The 22,368-nt window shown below is 41.4% G+C and overlaps 1 protein-coding gene across 2 annotated transcripts in view; it reads left to right on the top strand.

Annotated features, from left to right (window-relative positions):
* Positions 1 to 15,750, top strand: part of TMEM150C (transmembrane protein 150C) — a 117,754-nt gene extending 102,004 nt beyond the window's left edge. Inside the window, exons 3-9 of one of the 2 annotated variants that reach the window (XM_069976692.1) lie at positions 1,053 to 1,134; positions 4,374 to 4,424; positions 5,399 to 5,434; positions 6,668 to 6,735; positions 7,402 to 7,529; positions 9,330 to 9,507; positions 12,496 to 15,750. In XM_069976692.1, coding sequence (XP_069832793.1) covers positions 1,055 to 1,134; positions 4,374 to 4,424; positions 5,399 to 5,434; positions 6,668 to 6,735; positions 7,402 to 7,529; positions 9,330 to 9,507; positions 12,496 to 12,713 — 759 coding nt within the window. In that variant the 5' untranslated portion in view covers positions 1,053 to 1,054 and the 3' untranslated portion in view covers positions 12,714 to 15,750. The remainder of the gene's footprint in view (positions 1 to 1,052; positions 1,135 to 4,373; positions 4,425 to 5,398; positions 5,435 to 6,667; positions 6,736 to 7,401; positions 7,530 to 9,329; positions 9,508 to 12,495) is intronic. The other variant, XM_069976693.1, reaches the window with a different exon arrangement.
* Positions 15,751 to 22,368: the final 6,618 nt, after the last annotated feature.

Raw genomic sequence — 22,368 nt, forward strand, 5'->3', positions numbered from 1 at the left:
CAATATTTATATGCAAAAAAATAATAAAAATATATTTAAAAAAAAAAAATCTTCCAATAATTATCAGCTTCTGTGTGTCCTTCAGGAAACGGTGTCTTCTTTCCAGTCTGGAGAGCAGCAGAGGTTTCTATGGGGATTTGCTACAGTTCCTGTCATAGGCAGAGGTGGCAGCAGAGAGCACTGTGTCAGACTGGAAAGAATACACCACCCAATAGTCGCAAATAACAGTATGGCTAAGTTCACACAGCAACTTTTTTTTGGCCGTTTTGCTGTTGTTTTTTTTTGGTGGTTGTTTGCGTAAAACGGCTCTATTTTGTTGCCAAAATGACGACCATAAAAAAACAACGGCTAAAAAAATGAACATGGCCTATGAAGAAAAATTGTTGGATGAGAATTGTCATGCCAAATTATCAAGAAACCACATATGCTTCTCTCTTTCCACCATAAGCTCTTACACAGCAATTCAGTCCAGACATGTTATTGACTTTACATGGACGGTAATGCATAATGCATCACTTGCATCCTTTATCCACTCACTGTGTATCCTGTTGTTATTGTAGTTTCCGTCCCTATTTCATTCATTAACCCTTTTTCTGTCAGTCCTCAAGCTTGTCTTGGGTGTCTATATAGGTATGACCATCTCTATCATGTACCTTATTCTTAGGCTATATTCACACAATACTTTTTAAGGCGTATATACGGCCACATGTTTTTCATTGTCCCTCCACCCCACTGATACCGTCATTCACACTTTTCATATCAACATCATACCCACTCACCCAGTCACATGTTCTTTAAAACTGCCTATTCAAGGAAATTAAAGAGTTTACTTTTTACATCAACATAGATTGTGCTGGCAAGTAGTTTTGCAATATACTCTCTTTCTATGTTTAAATCAACATTATACATCTGGCCACTAGTTCAGGCATGATGGTGTTCCTAACCTAAAGAAAATAGAAACAGAATCGGAATGATATATATATATTTATTTATTTATTTCTTTAAAGAAAACCATTGAACCATTATAATATTATGTTTTCTGAACCCTACAGATATGGATGCCAAGCAGTGCAGTCTGTGGATGTTTCTACCTCTTGTTATGTCTCTTTTCACTACAGTTGGTTTGTGGATAGTGTAAGTATAAATGCTTTAGCTGCTGATTTTGCGTTAAAGAGTACCGGTCAGCACAGACGCTGCCGGACTAGCGGCAGCTTTGACTCCTAATCCGGAAGTTAGGGTATCCTCGGAAATGCACAACACCTGACGGAAATGCCTGCGACCTCGATTAATTACACGTCATGTGTGGTGACCAAGGATATCCAAACTTCTGGATTAGGAGTCGACGCTGCCGGACTAGCGTGCTGACACTTGCTCTTTGAATTGGATAGCATTGTATTTCATGTAAATGTAAGGCTACGTGTACACCGAGCAAAAGTGGCGGAATGCCGCCAGCCTCCCTGTCATGATGACAGTCTATGGGAGGCTTGCGCACCTTTCTTCAGCGCAGAGAGACGCTGAGAGAGGAGGCGCCTGAGCCTCCCATAGACTGTCACTATGAGGGGGGCTTGCGCCATTCCGCGGCGGAGAATTCTGCCACTTTTGCTCCGTTTGCACAGAGCCTAATGCTTTTCCCTTCTGACATTTCATTGATACATTATACATTTCCTTGTACAACACATTTGCATGTTAAATATAGCATCTGATGAAGCAGGTTAGCTCTTTGGTCTTGTGCTTGGATACCAACCAGCTCCCAGAATGAAGGGAACCTGTTCCTACCTGATATGACTGTTTTACATGTTAGCCTGTCTATGCTGGCCATACCTATCAGATTACTCTCATCCAAATACTGTGCCAACAATTATCTCTCCTGAACCCCCCACCCGCCACCCTACGCAACATACATATTTAAATACATTTACACATTAGATAGTAGGATGCCAAAACCAGTGGTGTATGAACATCTTTAAAGGAGAAATATTAGCAGATTAGAAGTATCTAACCTACCGATATGTCCCTATAGCGCACAGGGTGCTGAGGAGTTTCTTACCACCATCCACATTGCCATTTCTGTGATATTAGAAGTTTAATCCCTATGCTAAAAAGTAGTTTTGGTGCAATGGAGGCACGACTAATGCCCCCAGTGATCTGTCCCACACCCAGCTGCACCTCCCCTCCTCTGCTGATATTTATTAGGAGAGTCATTCATTAAGTAGTCCATCCCCCAGTGCACCAAAACGACTTATTAGCATTGGGATTAAACTCCTAATATGGACACAGCGCAGAAAATAAAGGTAACAGACATACCTTAATCCTCAGCGCCCCTTACGCTATAGGGAAATATCATCAGGTTAGATTCTTTAAGGAGGGGTTATCCAGGATTAGAGAAAACATAGCTACATTCTTGCAAAAACAACCTGTCCTCCAGGTTGTGTGAGGTATTACAGTTCAGCTCCATTCACTTCAATGGAATTGAGCTGCAAAACCATGTATCCCAACTGAGAATAGGAGTGGTGCTGTTTCTGGAAGAAAGCTAACATGGTTTTCTAAGCCTGTTCAACCCTTTTAAGGATTTGAAACTGTACTGACACAGCCATAGACCACTTCTCTTATGGGACATCTTTATTCTTTTATGCCCCTGGCCATGTTTAAACTCTCCCTAGTACCTTATAGCTGCCAGGCACAGCATTTAGATTGTGTTTCTGGCAGTCTGCTGCAGGAGACAATTTTTAAAATTCCAAGCTTTAAAGGAGAAGTCCAGCAAAAATTTTTATTAATGTTTTATATTGCCCCCCAAAAGGTATACAAATCCCTCCAGTGTCCCTCCAGTGCCCTGTGTCCCGCAGTGCCCCTCTGCCATCATCAGCTCTGGGACTTGGGTCGTGACATCACCATTTTATCCTTGATGCAGTAGTAAGTGCAGGGAAAAAGCACTTTATGTGGTGATTTTTATAACTTCTAGTGGGGGGGCAATACAATACTGTAATAAAATTTCTCCTTTAGTCCCTGCTCCCAGCAAGTAAGCATAGGGATGGAGCGGAGTGGCGGCATGTTGTCACGCTGCCTCTACCCTCCTCCCAGCCACTCATGCTTGAGTTGTACCCTGAGTGCTTACAACTTCATGCAAAGCCTCCATGCCTATGGGGATTAATGCTTGCTATTTTGAAAATGCCGGCCTACAGCAGACAACCAGGCACAGTGTTCGAATGCTGTGCCCAGTAATTCTAAAGTATTAGGGAGGGTTTCAATGAGGCAAGGGATATGACTGGTTCCCTTTAAAGAACCATAGTACTATAATAAACTATATATCAGAGCCGTTACTCATCAATAGTCCCTTAATGTATATCTATAAGAGGAATTAGTTGCCTTCCACGTGAAATTGATTCTAGCGCTTGTCCCCCAGTGCCCCCTGTGCATCTAGAATGATCAGAATACAGGCACTGTTTACGTGTCACTCAAGGTAGTAAAATATTCTATGTGAACCATAATTTTTTTTTGTATCTTAGCAAATGATGACAGGATAGGTGAGGGTGGACCACAGGTTCTAGAATCCAGCTGTCAACCTTCCGAACTTCATCCACCACTTTGATCCTTGCCCTTTGTAACTTGGCCCCATTACAATGAGCATACAGGAGTTTCATAACATAGCCATATGCCGCTATAAATAAATATATATATATATATATATATATATATATATATATATATATATATATATATATGTGTGTGTGTGTAATGTTACTGCAATGTAGAAGTTCAAATGTTGCATTCACATTCATTTGCTTTACTATTGTATTCTGGCTTTTCAAATTATTTAGGCTACTCCTGTAAGTAGGAATATAAGTGTGTATTCATTTAAATGCTGTAACATTTTTGACAATTTTAAACAAAAACCTAAACGAAAATCTTTGATAAATTCTCTCCTACGAATTTACCAAGGTTATCTGGGCATTAAAAAAATTGTATATATGGCTGGATGAGGTAAAAATAAAAAAGAAAGTATGATACTGATAACCCACAGCTGCTGCAACAACACTTCCGGTCCCCAGTCCTCTTGGCTGCTTCTGATGACACATCATCCCCGAATAAACTATCCTGCCTAGAAATCATTTGCCAAAGCAGCGTTCCCCTTTAGTCACTTATTGGCTTAGCAGGGCAGTTTTACAGGAATAGGGCATCAGCAAAAGAAGTAGCCAAGAGGATTGAGGACCAGGAGTGTTGAAGCAGTAACTGCGGGGGATCAGGGTAGGTAAGTATACCTTTTTATTATTTTTACCCCACCCCAGGCCAAATTTATTGTTCCCAGATAAAATGCTTTAAGGATTTTGTAATATCACAACTGAATTTAAATGTTTGCCATGCCTTTTTTCTTACAGGTATTTCATTGCCATAGAAGATGAAAAAATTTTTCCTTTGACCTTAGACAAGTAAGTGTATTATCTTAAAATTTCCTGTCAAGCACACATGCCCAGATTTTCTAAAACTCCTAATTTCTTAGACGGGCAGTCTTTAAATATACCAGATGTATCCAAGTGCATTAGGATGTTTGATCAATTGGGTATGTCTGAAGACGTTAGATGTTAGCCAGAATTGTGCGCCAACATTTTGTATATTATTGTTGCATGTAATCTACGCCCTTAATAGAGTATATACTTTGGCTGTATAATAAATCCCCGCACTTTGCACCCTCCCTCTGGAGTTACTAATCTTATAAGAAAGTTTATTAGCCAATAGAGACCACAATGATAGAAAACTCACTATACAATCTTTATCCTGTCCGCACCGCACAGATCCACACCCCCAGGGTGGCATATACTACAACCAACATTCAATGCTATGCGCCTTTTCCGTGCTAATAGCAGTTTATCTTCTATGCTAATTAGGCGTTTGGTGCACTGGGGGTGGGACTACCGGCTATATCTTCTGATCAGAGTGGGTGTCAGCAGTGAGATCCGCTCTGATCAATTACTTTTGGCATTTTTTATGACATGTTAAAAGTTATTTTTATTAACAGTGCCCCAGAGTAGTACTGTATTTACATATACACAAAGGGGGAGATTTATCAAAGGGTGTAAAATTTAGACTGGTGCAAACTGCCTACAGCAACCAATCACAGCTCAGCTTCCAGCTCTGGTGAAAGGAAAGCTGAGCTGTGATTGGTTGCTGTGGGCAGTTTACACCAGTCTAAATTTTACACCCTTTGATAAATCTCCCCCAGAAGGTAGAATCTCAGTCTCATATGATAAGTTGGATGGAACTTGTAAGACATATCACAAATGCATCTAAATATGTGAATTTTATGACTGTATTAAGCTGTGTGATAGATAGCACATGGCAGTGAAAATGGTTGGCAGCGAAGTTCAGAATAACACCTGACTTGAATTCTACTTTATTTTTGAAGAAGACCAGATCCAACTAAGAGACCTCCTTATATAAGGTAAATATCTTCTAGCTTATTGCATGGAATAATATTATATACAGTAATACCTCTGTTCTCGAACTTAATTGGTTCCGGAAAGCAGTTTGAGAACTGAGCAGTTTGAGAACCGAGCAGTGTCCTCCCATAGGAAACAATGTAAATGTGTTTAATTGGTTCCAGCACCCACCAAATAATTACCTACAGGACCCATATATTACATTGATAAGTGCCCAGTTTAATCACTACAGTACAGAACAGCATTATACTGTATAAGAAATGTTAAAAAAAAAAACAGATTATAGTACAGTAGTGTACCAGCCCCTCATTCATCCTGTACTGTATAGTGCCCCCCCCCCCCCCCAGCTCAGTCCTGTACAGGATGGGAGATGGTGGTGCACTGCCTGTACTACTCTCCAGCAATCCTATACAGTGCTGTACTGTGTTTGTGAAGCCTCACCAGTGCTAAACTCACCGCATACAACCCACGATTCGTGCTTGCAAAACTGTTCGGATACCGAGCAAAGTTTGAATTCAGAGGCGTTTGAACACTGTATATAACTTGTATAAGGTTTATTGCATGTCAGAACCTTATACATATGACTTGTATTAGCTATAATGTGTAAGTGCATGAGAGAACTATGGTATATATTAACTGTATTAGTTACATATAACGGCCATTTTAAAGGATAAACATGTTATGTGTCATTTGCATTGGTTGATTACTGCATGGGAGAACTATGGTATACATGACTTGGATTACATTTTATATGTTCTGCATGGGAGAACTATGGTATACATGACTTGGATTACATTTTATATGTTCTGCATGGGAGAACTATGGTATACATGACTTGGATTACATTTTATATGTTCTGCATGGGAGAACTATGGTATACATGACTTGGATTACATTTTATATGTTCTGCATGGGAGAACTATGGTATACATGACTTGGATTACATTTTATATGTTCTGCATGGGAGAACTATGGTATACATGACTTGGATTACATTTTATATGTTCTGCATGGGAGAACTATGGTATGACTTGGATTAGCTACAATGTGTACTGCATGGGAAAACCATGGTATATGTGACTTGTATTAGCTATAATGTCTAGTGCATGGGAGAATCATGGTATATATGACTATGTAATAGTTATAAGGTTTATTGCATGGGAGAACCATAGTACAGTATATACGGTATGCCTTATAATAATAAACTCATCTGTTTTGTTTTTTGTTTTTTTAAGTGTTGCAGGTGATATGCCCCCTGCAAGCTGTGTATTTAGTCAAGTCATGAATATGGCAGCCTTCCTAGGTAGGAGATGATTTTGATAACTGTGGTGGTGGTGGTGGGGGGGGGGGCAATAAGAGATACATATATACGATAATTAAAAAAATTACCGTATTTTCCTGCGTGTAAGACGACTGGGTGTATAAGACGACTCCCGACTAAGAGGCAGAAAGGAGGTAGAGTAATACCGGTAGGATACAAGGGTGGGCCATAAGGGTGAAAGAGGTGTGTTTTTCTGGGCACAGCGCCACTCTACCGTATCTCTTTTTTCCATACCCCAGACGCCTGCAGCTTGCTCTTTTCTTCATACGGTCACCACATACAGTGAAGATACGGTTGTATTTGAGCTCCTTCCACCATATGCGGGGACCACAGATTCTCCAGTCCGGTTCCAAAGTTTTTCAGCAGACGACACCCAGTGTAAAGGACGACCCCTGACTTTTGTGAAGATTTTCCTGGGTTAAAAAGTAGTCTTATACGCAGGAAAATACTGTATATTGGGACAAATGAAGAGTGCTTTGATCTCACCCCTTGGTATTTAGATTTGTAGGATTCGATGACCCTCTCCAACTTTATGACCCTCTCTAACTCTTTATAACTGATGTTTTTTTGTTGGAAGGGAGCAAGATGTTGATAGACTGCTAGGAAAGCTGAAGAGCAAGAGAATTAACAAGATGTCTTTTCTTTCAGCCTTAATAATTGCTGTCCTGCGATTCATACAACTGAAGCCAAAGACAATCAGCCCTTGGCTAAGCATCAGCGGACTTATTGCCTTATGCCTGACGTCATTTGGAATGACTTTGTTGGGCAACTTTCAGGTACTTAGATGCAAATTTTTTAGCTTATTTTATCTTAAACATTTTGACAGTCTATGATATATAATAAATCTGGATTTTCAACAAAAGATGATGTTACTTATGAAAGTGTTTTAATCAAGGAAATCCCAACATTGTGCAATACATGAAACACATAACACACAGAGTTACGCAATTAAGAAAATAAGTCCTGGAAGGAGTCCAGACAAATACTTAAAAATCCCTCAAATCCCCCAAATCTTCTTGAATTGTCAGATTTCCTCACAAAAAAAATAAAGCTACATATTTAGATAACAGATTAGGTTAAAAAAAAATAAAAGGAGTCCAACCTATTACTCTATTATGTGGATTCAGAGGAAGCCAGAAATATATAGGGAAAATGTCAATTAAAGGAGTCCACTCCATATGCAGTTGGTGCTGGCTGTATATTACAGTTGGCACTCTCTGGTGTCTGCTAGGATTAAAGGGGTTGTTCACCAATTGTTTAATCTTTAAAATCAACTGGTGCCAGAGATTTGTAATTTACTTCTATTAAAAAATCTCAAGTCTTCCAGCACTTATCAGCTGCTGTATGTCCTGCAGGAAGTGGTATTTTTTTCCAGTCTGGAGAGCAGGAGAAGTTTTATATAGGGATTAACTATTGCTCTGGACAGTTCCTGACATGGACAGAGGTGTTAGCAGAGATTACTGTGTCAGGCTGGAAAGAATACACCACTTTTTGCAGGACATACAGCAGCTAATAAGTACTGGAAAACCTGAGATTTTTAATATAAGTAAATTACAAATCTCTGGCACTTTCTGGCACCAGTTGATTTGAAAGAAAACATTTTTGGGTGAACTACTCCTTTAAAGGGGTTGTGCCATCTGCCGATAATTCAACTTGGCACCACTGTGTCCCTGCTCACTTCCTGGTTCAGCATGGGTGGAGGGTTTAGTGGTAACAGGACACAGCAGTGCTGAGCTGATCCAGCTCAGCATTGCTGTGTCTCCCACTGTGCTGAATCAGCTCAACATCACTGTGTCTCCTTCTAAGCCCACTCATGCCCCCAGGGATAATCCAATTTCTGGAGACATGTGTAAACTCAGTGGGAGAGGGGGAATAAATTAAATTTACTATGAGGTCCCAAATACTCGACTGGCATCTCAGCCCTGATTTCCTTTGGAGTTTGGCACCTTTCTTCCTCCTTACTGTTGTCAGCTAGTTACCTAGGTTCAGCTCTGAGAGCAGTGATCGGGAACCTAGGTAATGAGCTGACAACAGTATGGAGGGAGAAAGGGGCCATACTTCAAAAGAAAGCAATTGTGCTAATGCAAAGAATGAGCAAAATTGCTTTCTTTTGCATTCCCTATTACCTTACAAAAGTTTAGGTCATGGGAATACCCTTCAAACTTTAGTTGAATTCTACTAACATCATTGCATTTAGACGGTTATCTGATAGGTGCCCGTCCTTCTCTATTTGACTAGATTGCTCAGTAAATATAAGGGTGTACACCCAAACACATACAGATAAGAATAGCAAAGCAGCTCCCATCTCTTAATAAATCAAGCACATCGGAGCTGGCATAGATTTTAAACCTATTTTTTGCCAAATCCAGGCAATACATTTTACAATTTTTACGATTACATTTTTTTTTTTAAGTTCACAAAATTATTTCGATTTTGGAAATGAAAATTTTCTTAATAAATTAAAGAATATATGTTGTATATGAATTGTACACTATTATTTACATACGTGACTGTCCCTTTATATTTCTAAAAGCAATTACTAAAGTTCACTGATCAGATGTCTTTCTTTCTATCAGCTAAAGAGCAATGAACTTATCCATAATGTTGGCACCTCCATGACCTTTGGATTTGGCACAATAGCCTGCTGGATACAGTCCATCCTGACCTTTAAAATAAACATCAAAAATGAAGGCAAGAAAACTGGAATCCCCAGAGTTATATTATCTGCAACAATAACCCTCTGTGTTATCATTTGTATCCTTTCTATTCACACTGACAATGGCCTGTGCTTGGTGTACTTCTATGTGTGATGTTGTTAGGACGGGAAAGTGAATGACTCTGATCAAACAAGACGTCAGCACTAGAGAATAACGCTGGAGCATGCTCGAGTCTGATTGTTTGGCATTTGATTACCAGTGGCCTTAGGTCTGTTTCCATGTTTTACCACACTCTTTAGGGCTGCATCCAACTTCTTCAACCTTTGGTAATAAAGTGTGGAACAATATGACTTGAGCATGCTCCAATTGCGCTCAACTCTAGTATCTACCAATACATGACCAATGTATAGGGGGATATGATCTGTATAGTAGAGGATTGTAACAGGCAGGGGCGTTGCTAGGGTCCTAAAACATCCGGGGCATGGGCCCCGAGTTGACTTCTGCAGTGACGTCACACACACATATATATATATATCTTTTTTTTTTTTTTAAACAGACGATCACATAGGCTAGTATTTGAAATTGTGACTCACAGTTGACGTCTTCTCTGATCAGAGTCACTCACGTTTCTCTTTCTTTTCCATTCGGCCCCAGCCATAACCCTTCTCTTCAGAATCTGCCAGGAAAAACATTTTAGGCTCCTTGCTCCAGCACACCCAGTGATTAGGTCTCCTCTGTGCCCTATATGCCCTACCTGTGCTACCTTGTGCCTCCAAATAGTATAGGTTCCCCTGCAGCAGTCCTCATGTAGTATATGGCCCCCTGTGCAACACACACTATAAAGTATATGCCCCCATGCATCAGACCCAATACAGTATATGCCCCCCTCTGCTGTGCAGCATCCCCATATGGAATAACCCCCCTGCTGTGCAACATCACCATATAGAACTTCCCTCCTGCTGTGCAGCATTGCCATGTAGAATACCACCTGTTGTGCAGCATTACCATATAGCATACCCTCTGCTGTTCAGCATACCCATACAGAATACACCCTGTTGTGCAGCATCCCCTCTGCTGTGCAGCATCCCAATATCGAATAGCTCCCCCTTTTGTGCAGCATCCCCATATAGAATAGACCCCCCCCCGTTGTGCCGCATCCCTATATAGAAAAGCCCCCCTGCAGTGCAGCATTCCCATATAGAATATCCCCTGCTGTGCACCCAAATACAGTAATAATGCTCTTTGCTGTGCTATCCCACTTTGTTAAATGCCCCTACTGTGCCCCCATATAGTAATTATGTCCCCTGCTTTGCTCCCATATAGTAATGTCTAATGCTGTGCCCACCATATAGTAATGTCTCTGCTGTGCACCCAAATATAGTAATAATGTCCCCTGCTGTGCCCCCATATAGTAATACTACCTCCTGCTGTGCCCCCATATAGTAATACTACCTCCTGCTGTGCCCCTCATATAGTAGTAATATCTCCTGCTGTGCCTCCTGCTGTGCCTCCATATAGTAATAATGTCCCCTGCTGTGCTTCCATAATGTCTCCTGCTGTGCCCCACATAGTAATACTACCTCCTGCTGTGCCCCTCATATAGTAGTAATGTCTCCTGCTGTGCACCCAAATATAGTAATATTGCCCCCTGCTGTGTCCCCCATAGTAAAAATGCTCCCCCTCTGCTATGTCCCTATATAGTAATATAGCACCTACTGTACCCACCATAGTAATAAAGTTCCCCCCTCTGCCTACAATAAACCTGCCCCCCTACACACTACCCAATCTGACCCCACTACACACACACTACCCCATCTGACCCATCCACACACACACTACCCCCATCCTCTTCCCCCTACACACACACACACACACACTACCCCCATCTTCCTACACACACACTACCCCCATCCTCCTACACACACTACCCCCATCCTCCTCCTCCTACACACACACTACCCCCATCCTCCTACACACACACACACACACTACTCCCATCCTCCTCCTCCTCCTACACATACTACTCCCATCCTCCTCCTACACACACACACACACACACACTACTCCCATCCTCCTACACACACACACTACTCCCATCCTCCTCCTCCTACACACACACACACACTACTCCCATCCTCCTCCTCCTACACACACACTACTCCCATCCTCCTCCTCCTACACACACACTACCCCCATCCTCCTCCTCCTACACACACTACCCCCATCCTCCTCCTCCTACACACACTATCCCCATCCTCCTCCTCCTACACACACACTACCCCCATCCTCCTACACACACACTACCCCCATCCTCCTACACACACACTACCCCCATCCTCCTACACACACACTACCCCCATCCTCCTCCTCCTACACACACACTACCCCCATCCTCCTCATACAAACACACTACCCCCATCCTCCTCCTCCTCCACACACACACTACCCCCATCCTCCTCCTCCTCCACACACACACTACCCCCATCCTCCTCCTCCTACACACACACTACCCCCATCCTCCTTCTCCTCCTACACACACACTACCCCCACACACTATCCCTGCAGACTGCCATCCCCCCGCCCAAACACACACAGTAACTCCCCTGGGGGTTACAATACTCACCCCCGTGCATTAGCCTGAGGTAAAGAAGCGCGGCAAGGGAGAAGCCTGACGCCGCTACAGCTCCTTGTGGACATCACGGAGCGCAGGTGAGAGGCGGGGCCAGAGCGTGCGGCTAATCCCGCTCCCGCGGCCCGTCAGCGCTGAAGTAACAGCAACCTCGGGCCACTGATAGTGATGTATCACAGGCCCCGGCTGCTGTTATTTCGGCACTGGCGGCATCAAAAAGTTTTTCGGGGCTAGGCTGAAATCGTTCGGGGCTTGGGCCCCGAAGGATTAGGCCTAGCAACGCCACTGGTAACAGGTTTCATATACTTGCCTATATGGACATCTGTGTACCTTTCTATAGTTTGCCTTGGGCAGCAGAGTGGCTTGATTCACCCCTGGAAATACAAGAATGTATATGATAATATTCTATAGGAATTATATATTTTGGCTGATTTCTTTAACATCAACTGTACACAGATTTTATATTGGAATGGAAGAAACTTAATATCTACGCACCGAGAGTTCAGTGGGTCCTTGTCATGTGCTTCATAACTTTTTTTGGCACCTTGGCGGTGGAGTTCAGACACTGCAGGTTTGAAATTATTTGTGTTGAGAACCAGCAGCATCAAGAGATCTTAAACAGCATGTCCGAAAACATGTCCGATGTCTCCGAGTATCAAACTGACCAGTTGTAATATGGACCCATGAACGTGGAAGAACATGGAAAACATGAACTGATGTGTTGTTTCTACAACTGATAAGAAATGTGAAAAAGCTGAAGACTATAAAAAAAGACGTCAGTGTTACCCCAATGAATTTTTTTGAGAGAATTCGATTTGGGGCTGTGAAAATCAATTATTTTTAGGAAATGTGAAGAGATTCCAATAGCAAGGTTGGAACAAGGATTCTACCTTACCTACCAAAAAGTCTTGGTACATCAAGTCTCAAGGGTCGGGGCTTGGTGCCAAACTTATCCTCTCCGACTCCACTCTGGTAACTTGGAAGAAAGTCAATAAGTGCAGCCCGCCAAGTCCCCTTATGCTTGGTGCACACTTTTATTTTGCATTACAACGCCAGTGAATCTCTACTGCTTTGCACTACAGACACCTTTTGTTGCTAGTGCACATATTCAATAGGAGCTATGGAGAACTTTATTTTTCCTACTATAATAAATACAAAGCAAGAATATAAAAATGCTTTTTAAAGGGGTCCGCAGCTTTTAAGGATTTGCTTAAAGCACTACATTTTGAACCTGCACTAGAAAGCTGGCATCTATTTTGTCTGGAGGTAATTTTTTCCATAAATTCTGCACATATTGTGCAATAAGATAACAATTTACCTGCACAGAATCATAAACATTTGCAAGGAACAACATAATGTGTTAGAGGAAGAGCTTCTCTAGTTTCTGGGAGGGCCATGTTCCAGAATGTTAATGGTAGTTTTCTTAACTGCTGCCTATATTGTTTATGTAACAGAACATTACTTTATAAATCCAGACACACTGTGCGGTTCCTGTTTTCGTTCCCCTTCAGAGATATATTACTGCCAGTTCTAAGCTCCACATATAATGTTTAGTCATGAAAAAAATATATATATATATATTTTATGCAGCGATAAAGAAAAGTCAGCAAACTTAGGAATAAGGTGTGTAACTGGGTGCTTATCTTGACTCAATGATCAATGGTGGGTCGGAGCACTCCGACCCTGACTAATCAAACCTTTTGACATGTTTCAACAACATGGGAGCAAAAAAAAAATAATCTGACAGCGTCCAGTACTGCAAAACTTCAGGGAGCTTTAACTAAGAAATCATAAACATGTCAGCAATGTTTCGACCCAGTAGGGTAATTATCAAGTGATAAAGACTAGTGATGAGAGAGCATTAAACTGCTTGAGTGATCATTACTCAATGGAGCATTTTTCAATGCTAGAGTGCTTGTCTCGAGTAACAATAGGAAACGTGAGCATTCCACCAGGTGCCCCATGCTCTGCATATTTATACAAAGTGAGTCTGGCCCCCAGGGGGTTAAGTTAACCTCTTGGGGGCCAAACTGTGCTCTGTTGGGGGGGATTATACTTACCACTCTAGTGTTCTGTCTTTATGATCGCCAGTCAGCGGCTGAGGCAGAACACTGCTGCAGCCACTGATTGGTTCAGCGCCAATAGTAAATATAGAAGACCAGAATGGTAGCTATAATCCACCCCTCCCTCCCATGGTTTTAAGGCTGTGGAATTGCATTAAAACTTTAGCACATGAACGCCACTAATAACAACCGTGCTGGGTTGAAATGTTCCTAACCTGTATGTGGCTTCTTGAATAACCCCCTCTGAAGTTTTGCACTACTGGACACTGTTGGATTTCTTCTTTGCTCTTTTTCTCGGCTTTCCATTGGGATCGGGGGCTATCAGACATGAATCCACCCTCTAAGCTACGGCAAATTAGAATAATTGGTGGTGTTGGACATTTCCACCCTGGCATGTCTCTACATCATGCTAACTGTTTTTCTAATGGCAGGGACACTTTAAGGAGCATGTTAACAAAATGATCCATCTTCATGGCCCAGAAAGTTTTCAGATTCAAATAAAAAGAAAGACTAGTTTGGGACAGCTAACCAAGCCTAGAGAAATACGGTTCTGCCAGTAAGCTGACGGCAGTCTTAGGTGCACAGATGCTGTATCTGACACAGCATTGAGACTCCAAAGCGTTAAGGGGGGATCTAGCAGTACCTTTTCTGGAGACTATGACTAAATTCCATGTGGGCTCATAAAGCATTAGTTACAGGGAATGGCCACAAACACACAGAACATCTTTTTTGGCCGTTTCACAATTTTTTTCGACGACCATCATTTTGAGGCCAAATGACGTCCAATGTTTCGAAATAACATCCGTTATTTTAAAAATAGCAGGTGTTATTTTGAAACAAGCAACATTGTTTGGCCCCAACATGACGTCTGTTCAAAAAATGTCCGTCAAATGTCCAAAAAAGATGTTGTTTGGTCATGGTCAATCATTGGAATTCTTGTATTTCTATGGATTAAGTAAAAAAAAATTGTGGTGTTGGATTCCCACTTAACCAACTTCAGGCAGCTAAGAACATGCATAGCATAATAGTGCTAAAAGTTACTCATGCATATTAGGTGTTTCTTTGTTTTCACACTAAATCTCTACGTGGCAGCTTTAACAAAGATGTGTTATATTAACATACCATATATTTGCTTACAATATATAAAAGTGCTGAAAGTATACAGTATATTATGTGTAACAATTGCAGTTCTACTACCCATATCCAGGCAGCTAAATCAACTTGTCCAGGCTAATTTCAGCAAGCTACCATTCTTTGATTTTATGCTTTTTGTCACATTTTATGAAATTGCTGAATTTTTGTTTTACATAGTTTTACAGCAATTAAAAAAAAAAAACTGTAGCAAAAGTTACCATGAAAGACAGAGTCTAAGTTTAACATTGTGTAGTGAGTAGTCATTTTCCTAATTTTCCCTGTTAAATGAGTTTGCTAATTAAAATGAATTGTGTGTTTTAGATTTCTACAACAAAGTAAAAACTAAGACGTTAAATCAAACAAACATGCCACAAGGTTCGGAAGGTTGGGTCAAATCAATACTGGTTTTGTTGTTTTGTTACATACTGTCTCTTGTAAGGGTCCTATCAGACAAAGCGATTTAGTATTTACTCAAAAATTCACATAATCTGGATTTGCGCCCAATTTATCACGTGCGACTTTTGCCTACGTCTGGTTAGTACCAGGTGAATTTGTTTGCGCAATTTTTTGCAAGTATTCTGAGAATATTCTATTTACAAAATAACGACTATGGTATTTTGGTGAACGATTTTCAAAAGCACTCGTTTGCAATAGAGATGAGCGAACCTCGAGCATGCTCGAGTCCATCCGAACCCGAACGTTCGGTATTTGGTTAGCTTGGGCTGCTGAACTTGGATAAAGCTCTAAGGTTGTCTGGAAAACATGGATACAGCCAATGCCTATATCCATGTTTTCCACATATCATTAGGGCTTTATCCAACCTTAGCAGCCCCCGCTAATCAAATGCCGAAAGTTCGGGTTCAGATGGACTCAATCATGCTCGAGGTTCGCTCATCTCTATTGCAAACGAGTGCTTTTGAAAACCGTTCACCATAAAACCATAGTCGTTATTTTGTAAATAGAATATTCTCAGAATACTTGCAAAAAATTGCGCAAACAAATTCACCTGGTACTAACCAGACGTAGGCAAAAGTCGCACGTGATAAATTGGGCACAAATCCAGATTATGTGAATTTTTGAGTAAATACTAAAAACAGGCAGATTAAAAAAAGGTTGCATCTAAAAATATGTGAAGACGTATTTTCTGTAGCATTTACTAAAATGTATACAAATGTGGCGATTGCTACTGTGCAGGTAAAAAAATAATGTGTTATATACATTTGGTTATAGATTATATTTGATATTTCATTATATATGAATTCATTCCATATTTTATCATAGGAGGCACATTTATCTTTATTTTTTTTATTACAATAAACTGTGAGGTCATGCACTTTCAGAAGAGTAACACTGGTACAGCCTGAAGACGCTCTTTTCTATATGTTACTTTGAGATGAGCGAAACGGTCATGTAAATGAAGCAGAGCGCTTCGTTTGATCCGCGTTTTGCTCACCAAGCTGTCGGCCTTTCAGCGCTGCTCTGCTCCTTGCAGGTCCACCCTGAGTACTAGGGAAAAGCTGGATCCAATCCTGGAAAACTGGGAGAAATTTCCCAGGATTGGATCCAGCTTTTCCCGGCATTCTGGGAGAAGTGGCATGAAACAGAGCAGCAATGAAAGGCCGGCTGGTGGCTTGATGAGCAGAGGTCTTATCAAATGAAGCGCTTTACTTCATTTAGATGAGCGATTCACTCATCTCTAATGTTAATCTACTCAAGTCTATGGGCCTGACCGGTGATATACCAGAATCAGTGTGAATTTAGCCTTACTGCCATACGTGTTTTGGGAAATTCCCTTATCTACACTGATTATCCCAAGCTGTGCTCAGGCTAGCGGAAAGGCCATTACTGTTGTGTCATAGTACAGTTCAGGCAGCTGTATAAAGCAATTAGTCAAGCAAGCGATTAGAACTTTTGTGCAGTCATTTAAATTATCACAGTAGAGATGAGTGCAACTTATGCTGGGTTTACACGGAGCGATAATTCGCCCAATCATACGATTAACGATTTCTAAGTAATGATTTTTCTTTTATAACAATCAGCGTTTAGATGGAATGATATATTGTACAGAAAATTTGTTTTCCGATCACTTAAGCATATCTCGCAAATAAGTAAAATCAGTGAACGACTGTTTACACGGAATGATCGGCAAATTTTTTGCGAACGAGGAACGACGATTTAAGAACAAGTTAAAAGATCAAAATGAACGATTTCTTGCTCGTTGTTTGATCGTTCGCTGTGTTTACACGTACGATTATCGTTCGAATTCGATCGCTATCATGCAAATTCGCACGATAAACCAGAAACAGACTATAAACAGAAATCAGGTCATAAAGGAAAGCCTCTTTTCAAATCCATTCCTGGCTTTGGCTTCAAATCTTTGGCAGATAATGTCAGATAATCTTTCTGTGTAAATGGACCCTTAATCATGCTCCACTCCAATCGTTCGGCATTTGAATACCAGTGGCTGAAGAAGCTGGATGCAGCCCTAGGGAGTCCAGGAAAACATGGATACAGCCATAGGCCATATCCATTATTTTCAGGAATTTCTAGAAGCTGCATCCAACGTCTTCACCCACTGGTATTCAAATACCGAACGATTGGAGTGGAGCATGATCGATGCTGATGTGTTGTTGACATTTGTGAATTTAATGGGCCACACGACTGATGTGAAGGCTCTGCAAACAAGCGCTGATCACCAAGATTGGTGATCCTCATTTGCAGCTTGTTGGCTGTGTAATCAGGCCCTAAGTGCAAGAATAAAGGAACAAAATTTTATATTAAAGTATTGTATTGTCCTCCAAAAGTTATACAAATCACCAATATACACTTATTACAGGAAATGCTTATAAAGTTTTTTTCCCTGCACTTACTACTGCATCAAGGCTTCACTTCCTGGATAAAATGGTGATGTCACGACCCGACTCCCAGAGCTGTGCGGGCTGTGGCTGCTGGAGAGGATGATGGCAGGGGACACTGAGGGACACAGGCCACTGGGGGGACACTGAGCACCCCTCTGCCATCATCCTCTCCAGCAGCCACAGCCCGCACAGCTCTGGGAGTCGGGTCGTGACATCACCATGTTATCCAGGAAGTGAAGCCTTGATGCAGTAGTAAGTGCAGGGAAAAAAGCATTTTATAAGCATTTCCCGTTATAAGTGTATATTGGTGATTTGTATAACTTTTGGGGGGCAGTACAATACATTAATAAAAAATTTTGCCAGACTTCTCCTTTAACATATGCTGCTCACGAATACACACCAGTAATTCTGTAATGAATCTGTACCAAAATCTATAATTTAGTAAGGATTTGCAGCCCTACCTTTAAAATGTACCTGTCAATAAAACTAACATTTGACATGCCAAAAATTATTGATCAGATCGTGACTCAGTGCTGACACCAGCTCTGATCAGAGGATATAGCCAAGGAAAGACGGCAGCAGATCAGTCCCCGCCGGTCAGTCCGTCAGTATTCCCCATAGTCTATGAGAAAGAATTGGCCGGGGAGAGTATCGCACTGCCGCAATCTTTGCCCGGCTTTATCTTCTGATCAGAGTGGGTGCCAGCGGTGAAACTTTTTACATGTCTGATGACACCAAAAATTAGTTTTAGTGACAGTAGCCATTTAGTCTATACCATTCCAGGATTATCAGTTATTAGTATAATGATGTCATAAGAAATGGACTTTAAGCTGCACTTTCATTTTGAACAGATCTAAGTAGCGTGAACCAAACCCTTCCCAGACAAGGGTGAAGAAAAGCACAATTTCAATAGCTAAGCTGTCAAATTTAATGTGAAGAGACATGTTTTACTACATTCTGTTTGTTTTTTACTTTAACTTAATGTGTAAAAACTCAAAAGAATTCCAAAAATGCAAATGTATTGATATAAGTACAGAACTTGCTTTACGTCCAGGTGTGTTTGCTTTGGCACAATAGGGTTTACATGACTAAAATAGTATGTTTTAGATATATTTTTCTTATGTTGGTAAATGGTCCATTTTCCAGTTGTATAGAAGAGCCTTAGTGCCACCAAGTGGTCACATTGATATGTAAGGAATTAAGTGGGTGTTGTGGTTTCGATATATTACATTGTTGGATTTTTTTTTTTTGGATTTAAGTTGCAGTAAAAGCAATGTATGGTCATTACCAAGTGCAGTTATAATGCAAATTAAGCAATAACACCTGCCATACTGTGTGTGGCACAAATCCTTGCTACCAAGAGTCACACTGCTCAATCTAAAACCACCTTCTTTTACAGTAAGGCCGCACGGAGCGAACACTGAACCTGTGAATGCGGCCTAAAGGGGATGTGAAAATTAGACTGCATGAAAAACTGCCAACAAATTGTCAGGAATGTGACCGCTGGTTAACGCAACCGATGCACAAAATGTGTTCTTGTCAAATGACGTTCTCAAAACCATCTATGTAGTTGGCCTCAGGTGTCCTTGTTTGCCAGATTAGACTTCATTAGCATATTACACAAAGTTATTTACCTATTTTGCTACATTCTTTTGTTTATGGCAAATATTTGATTTGTATTGTTTTTACTCTTTTATTGTAAATATTTTAAAGTTGGTTCTTATATTTTTATAGTTTGACATTATTGCAACGTCTTCTCATTTTTATATTCTCATACGGATAAAGAATTGTCATATATGAATGTCATATATAAAGTGACGTTTAAACACTTCTTGATGTTATTCAGTTATAAAATAAAATCTCATTTAATGACAGCCTGCTTGTGTATTGCCGTTTGTAGCTTGTTTTTATGCTTTTTTAGGTTTGAAAAGCAGTTTTTATTCTACCTTTATACTTATTTTGGTGCAAAATAAATTTCTCTATTAAAAATTTTGATTGCTTTTGCTTGTACAGCCTCTACAGTCTGCTGTACAGGCTTCTCACTACTGTCTAGTACAGTGCTTCCCAACCTTTTCCACCTCGGGGCACCCCTTGGAAAAAAAAATTACCTCGGGGCACCCCTACTAAATAATGTTCTACAAAATAGGAAAACGGTCATACAGTGACTCACAGGTGACGTCGTCTTAGATCTGAGGCGTCACTTTCCCTTTTCCTCTCCACCCGGCCCAGACCTCCATGATGATTCCTTCCAGATACATTTCATCTTTTCAGAACCTGCGAGACAAACAATTTAGGCTCCGCACATTTCTACCAACTTCCTTCCCTTTCTCCCTCCTGTAGGCTCCCAAAGTAACTGTGCTGTTTGCTGTTATTTGCAGTAAAGCGAGTAGGAATGTAGGATGCCCCCTGTATGTAGGATCCCCTGCTGTGCCCCCATGAGCTAATAATGCCCCCAGAGGTGCCCCCATACACTAATAATGCCCCCAGAGGTGCCCCCATGAACTAATAATGCCCCTAGAGGTTCCCCCATAAACTAATGCCCCCAGAGGTGCCCCCCATGAACTAATAATGCCCCCAGAGGTGCCCCCATGAGCTAATAATGCCCCCAGAGGTGCCCCCATGAACTAATAATGCCCCCAGAGGTGCCCCCATGAGCTAATAATGCCCCCAGAGGTGCCCCTAAAAAAGCAAACATCCTACTCACCTAATCCACGTTGTGTGGCTGCAGGCAGCAGCTCTCCTCCTCTTCTGGCTCCATCTTGCGAGCCGCAGGGACGGGACCTCCGGCAGGCGTGATGACGTCACATAATCACGCCTGCCGGAGAGGTCACGTCCCTACGTCCCATAGGCTGCTGGTATGAAGTGTCGGCAGCCTATGGGAGGGAATGCAGGAGGAGACTGACAGGTCCTGCTCCTGCATTCTGCTTGCTTTAATGTTCAGCCCGCTCACTGTGCAGGCGGAACATCAAAGCGATCTGTGCATCCTGAGAAGCTGCGCGGCCGCAGCTTCTCGGGATGCTTAAAGAGACAGTGCACATTTCTCACTGGGATCCCGCGGCACCCCTGGCAGGTTCTCCCGGCACCCCAGTGTGCCGCGGCACCCCGGTTGGGAAACTTTGGTCTAGTATATGGTTCTCTCCTGCAGGCTTATATTTGTTCTCCTCTCTTGGTCCAGCCTGTGTGAGCTGCCCTCCAAAGTTTCCCTCCTTGTCTACTCTCTGCGCTGCTATCCCTAACAAAGAAAGAATAAACTGTTCATGGACTTATCTAATCTTCTCCAAGGACCAACTAAATGTAAGGAAATTTTTATTGACGACTATTTAGCATATATTTTTAATTCAGCAAACAAATTAAAAGTAAAGAAATCAGTGCAAAGGTTTCAATAGCCTTCAAATTAAAAATGTATATTGGTGATTTAAAACATCAAAGTAAGACAACAGTAAGGGTAGGTTCTTTATCTTCCACCACAATTCCTAGCGGATCCATAAAACCATTAATTTAAATGGGTTTTTATTGTGCTCCGTTTGCATTAAATCCATCGGTGGTCCGTCTTTTTGGATGGACATAAAACTTGTTCATGTACTAATTATTTGTCCATCCAAAAAAAAAGTAACTCAAATGGAAAGTGCACATTTTTTTTTTTCTTTTACATTATAGTCGATGATGACGGATTGAAATGGAAGATATTTCCTTTCATGTCCATTTGCAAGTTATCGGTCATCATCAGTTTTTTTTCACTGAGCGTGCACATAAGAGAGATCCAGGAATATAAACTGATATACAAACAGATGCCGACTGAAGCAAACGGATGGACAAAGGTCAGTTTTTTAAAGCCAAAATGTAAACTGACCATTAAAAAAATTCTACTTTATCAATCAGTTTGCATCAGTTTGCTCTTATCCGTTTATTTAATATGGACGGATCCATTCATGAATGATACAAACGCAGGTGTGAACCTGGCCTAAGGATTACACACGCCAGGACACGAGGCTAATATTGTAACTACATCCAGGGCCGTATTTACCACTAGGCACCCGTGGTCCGGTGTCTAGGGCAGCACCTTGCAGGGGGGCAGCACCAGGGAGCAGGGGGACAGAAAAAAAATATTTTTTTATTTTCATTTTTTTTTAATTTCCCTCCTCCCGTTCAGACTTGCCAGTAAATCTGGTGTCTTTTCCAGGGGGGTGGGGGGTATGGTGGTATTGGTCAGGTCTGGTATCGCCAATAGGTGCGTGTAGATGGGGCATCTTCAGGTTAAGTGCCTAGGGCAGCAG

Source organism: Dendropsophus ebraccatus, chromosome 7 (assembly GCF_027789765.1).
Source record: "Dendropsophus ebraccatus isolate aDenEbr1 chromosome 7, aDenEbr1.pat, whole genome shotgun sequence".
Classification (NCBI taxonomy): domain Eukaryota; kingdom Metazoa; phylum Chordata; class Amphibia; order Anura; family Hylidae; genus Dendropsophus; species Dendropsophus ebraccatus.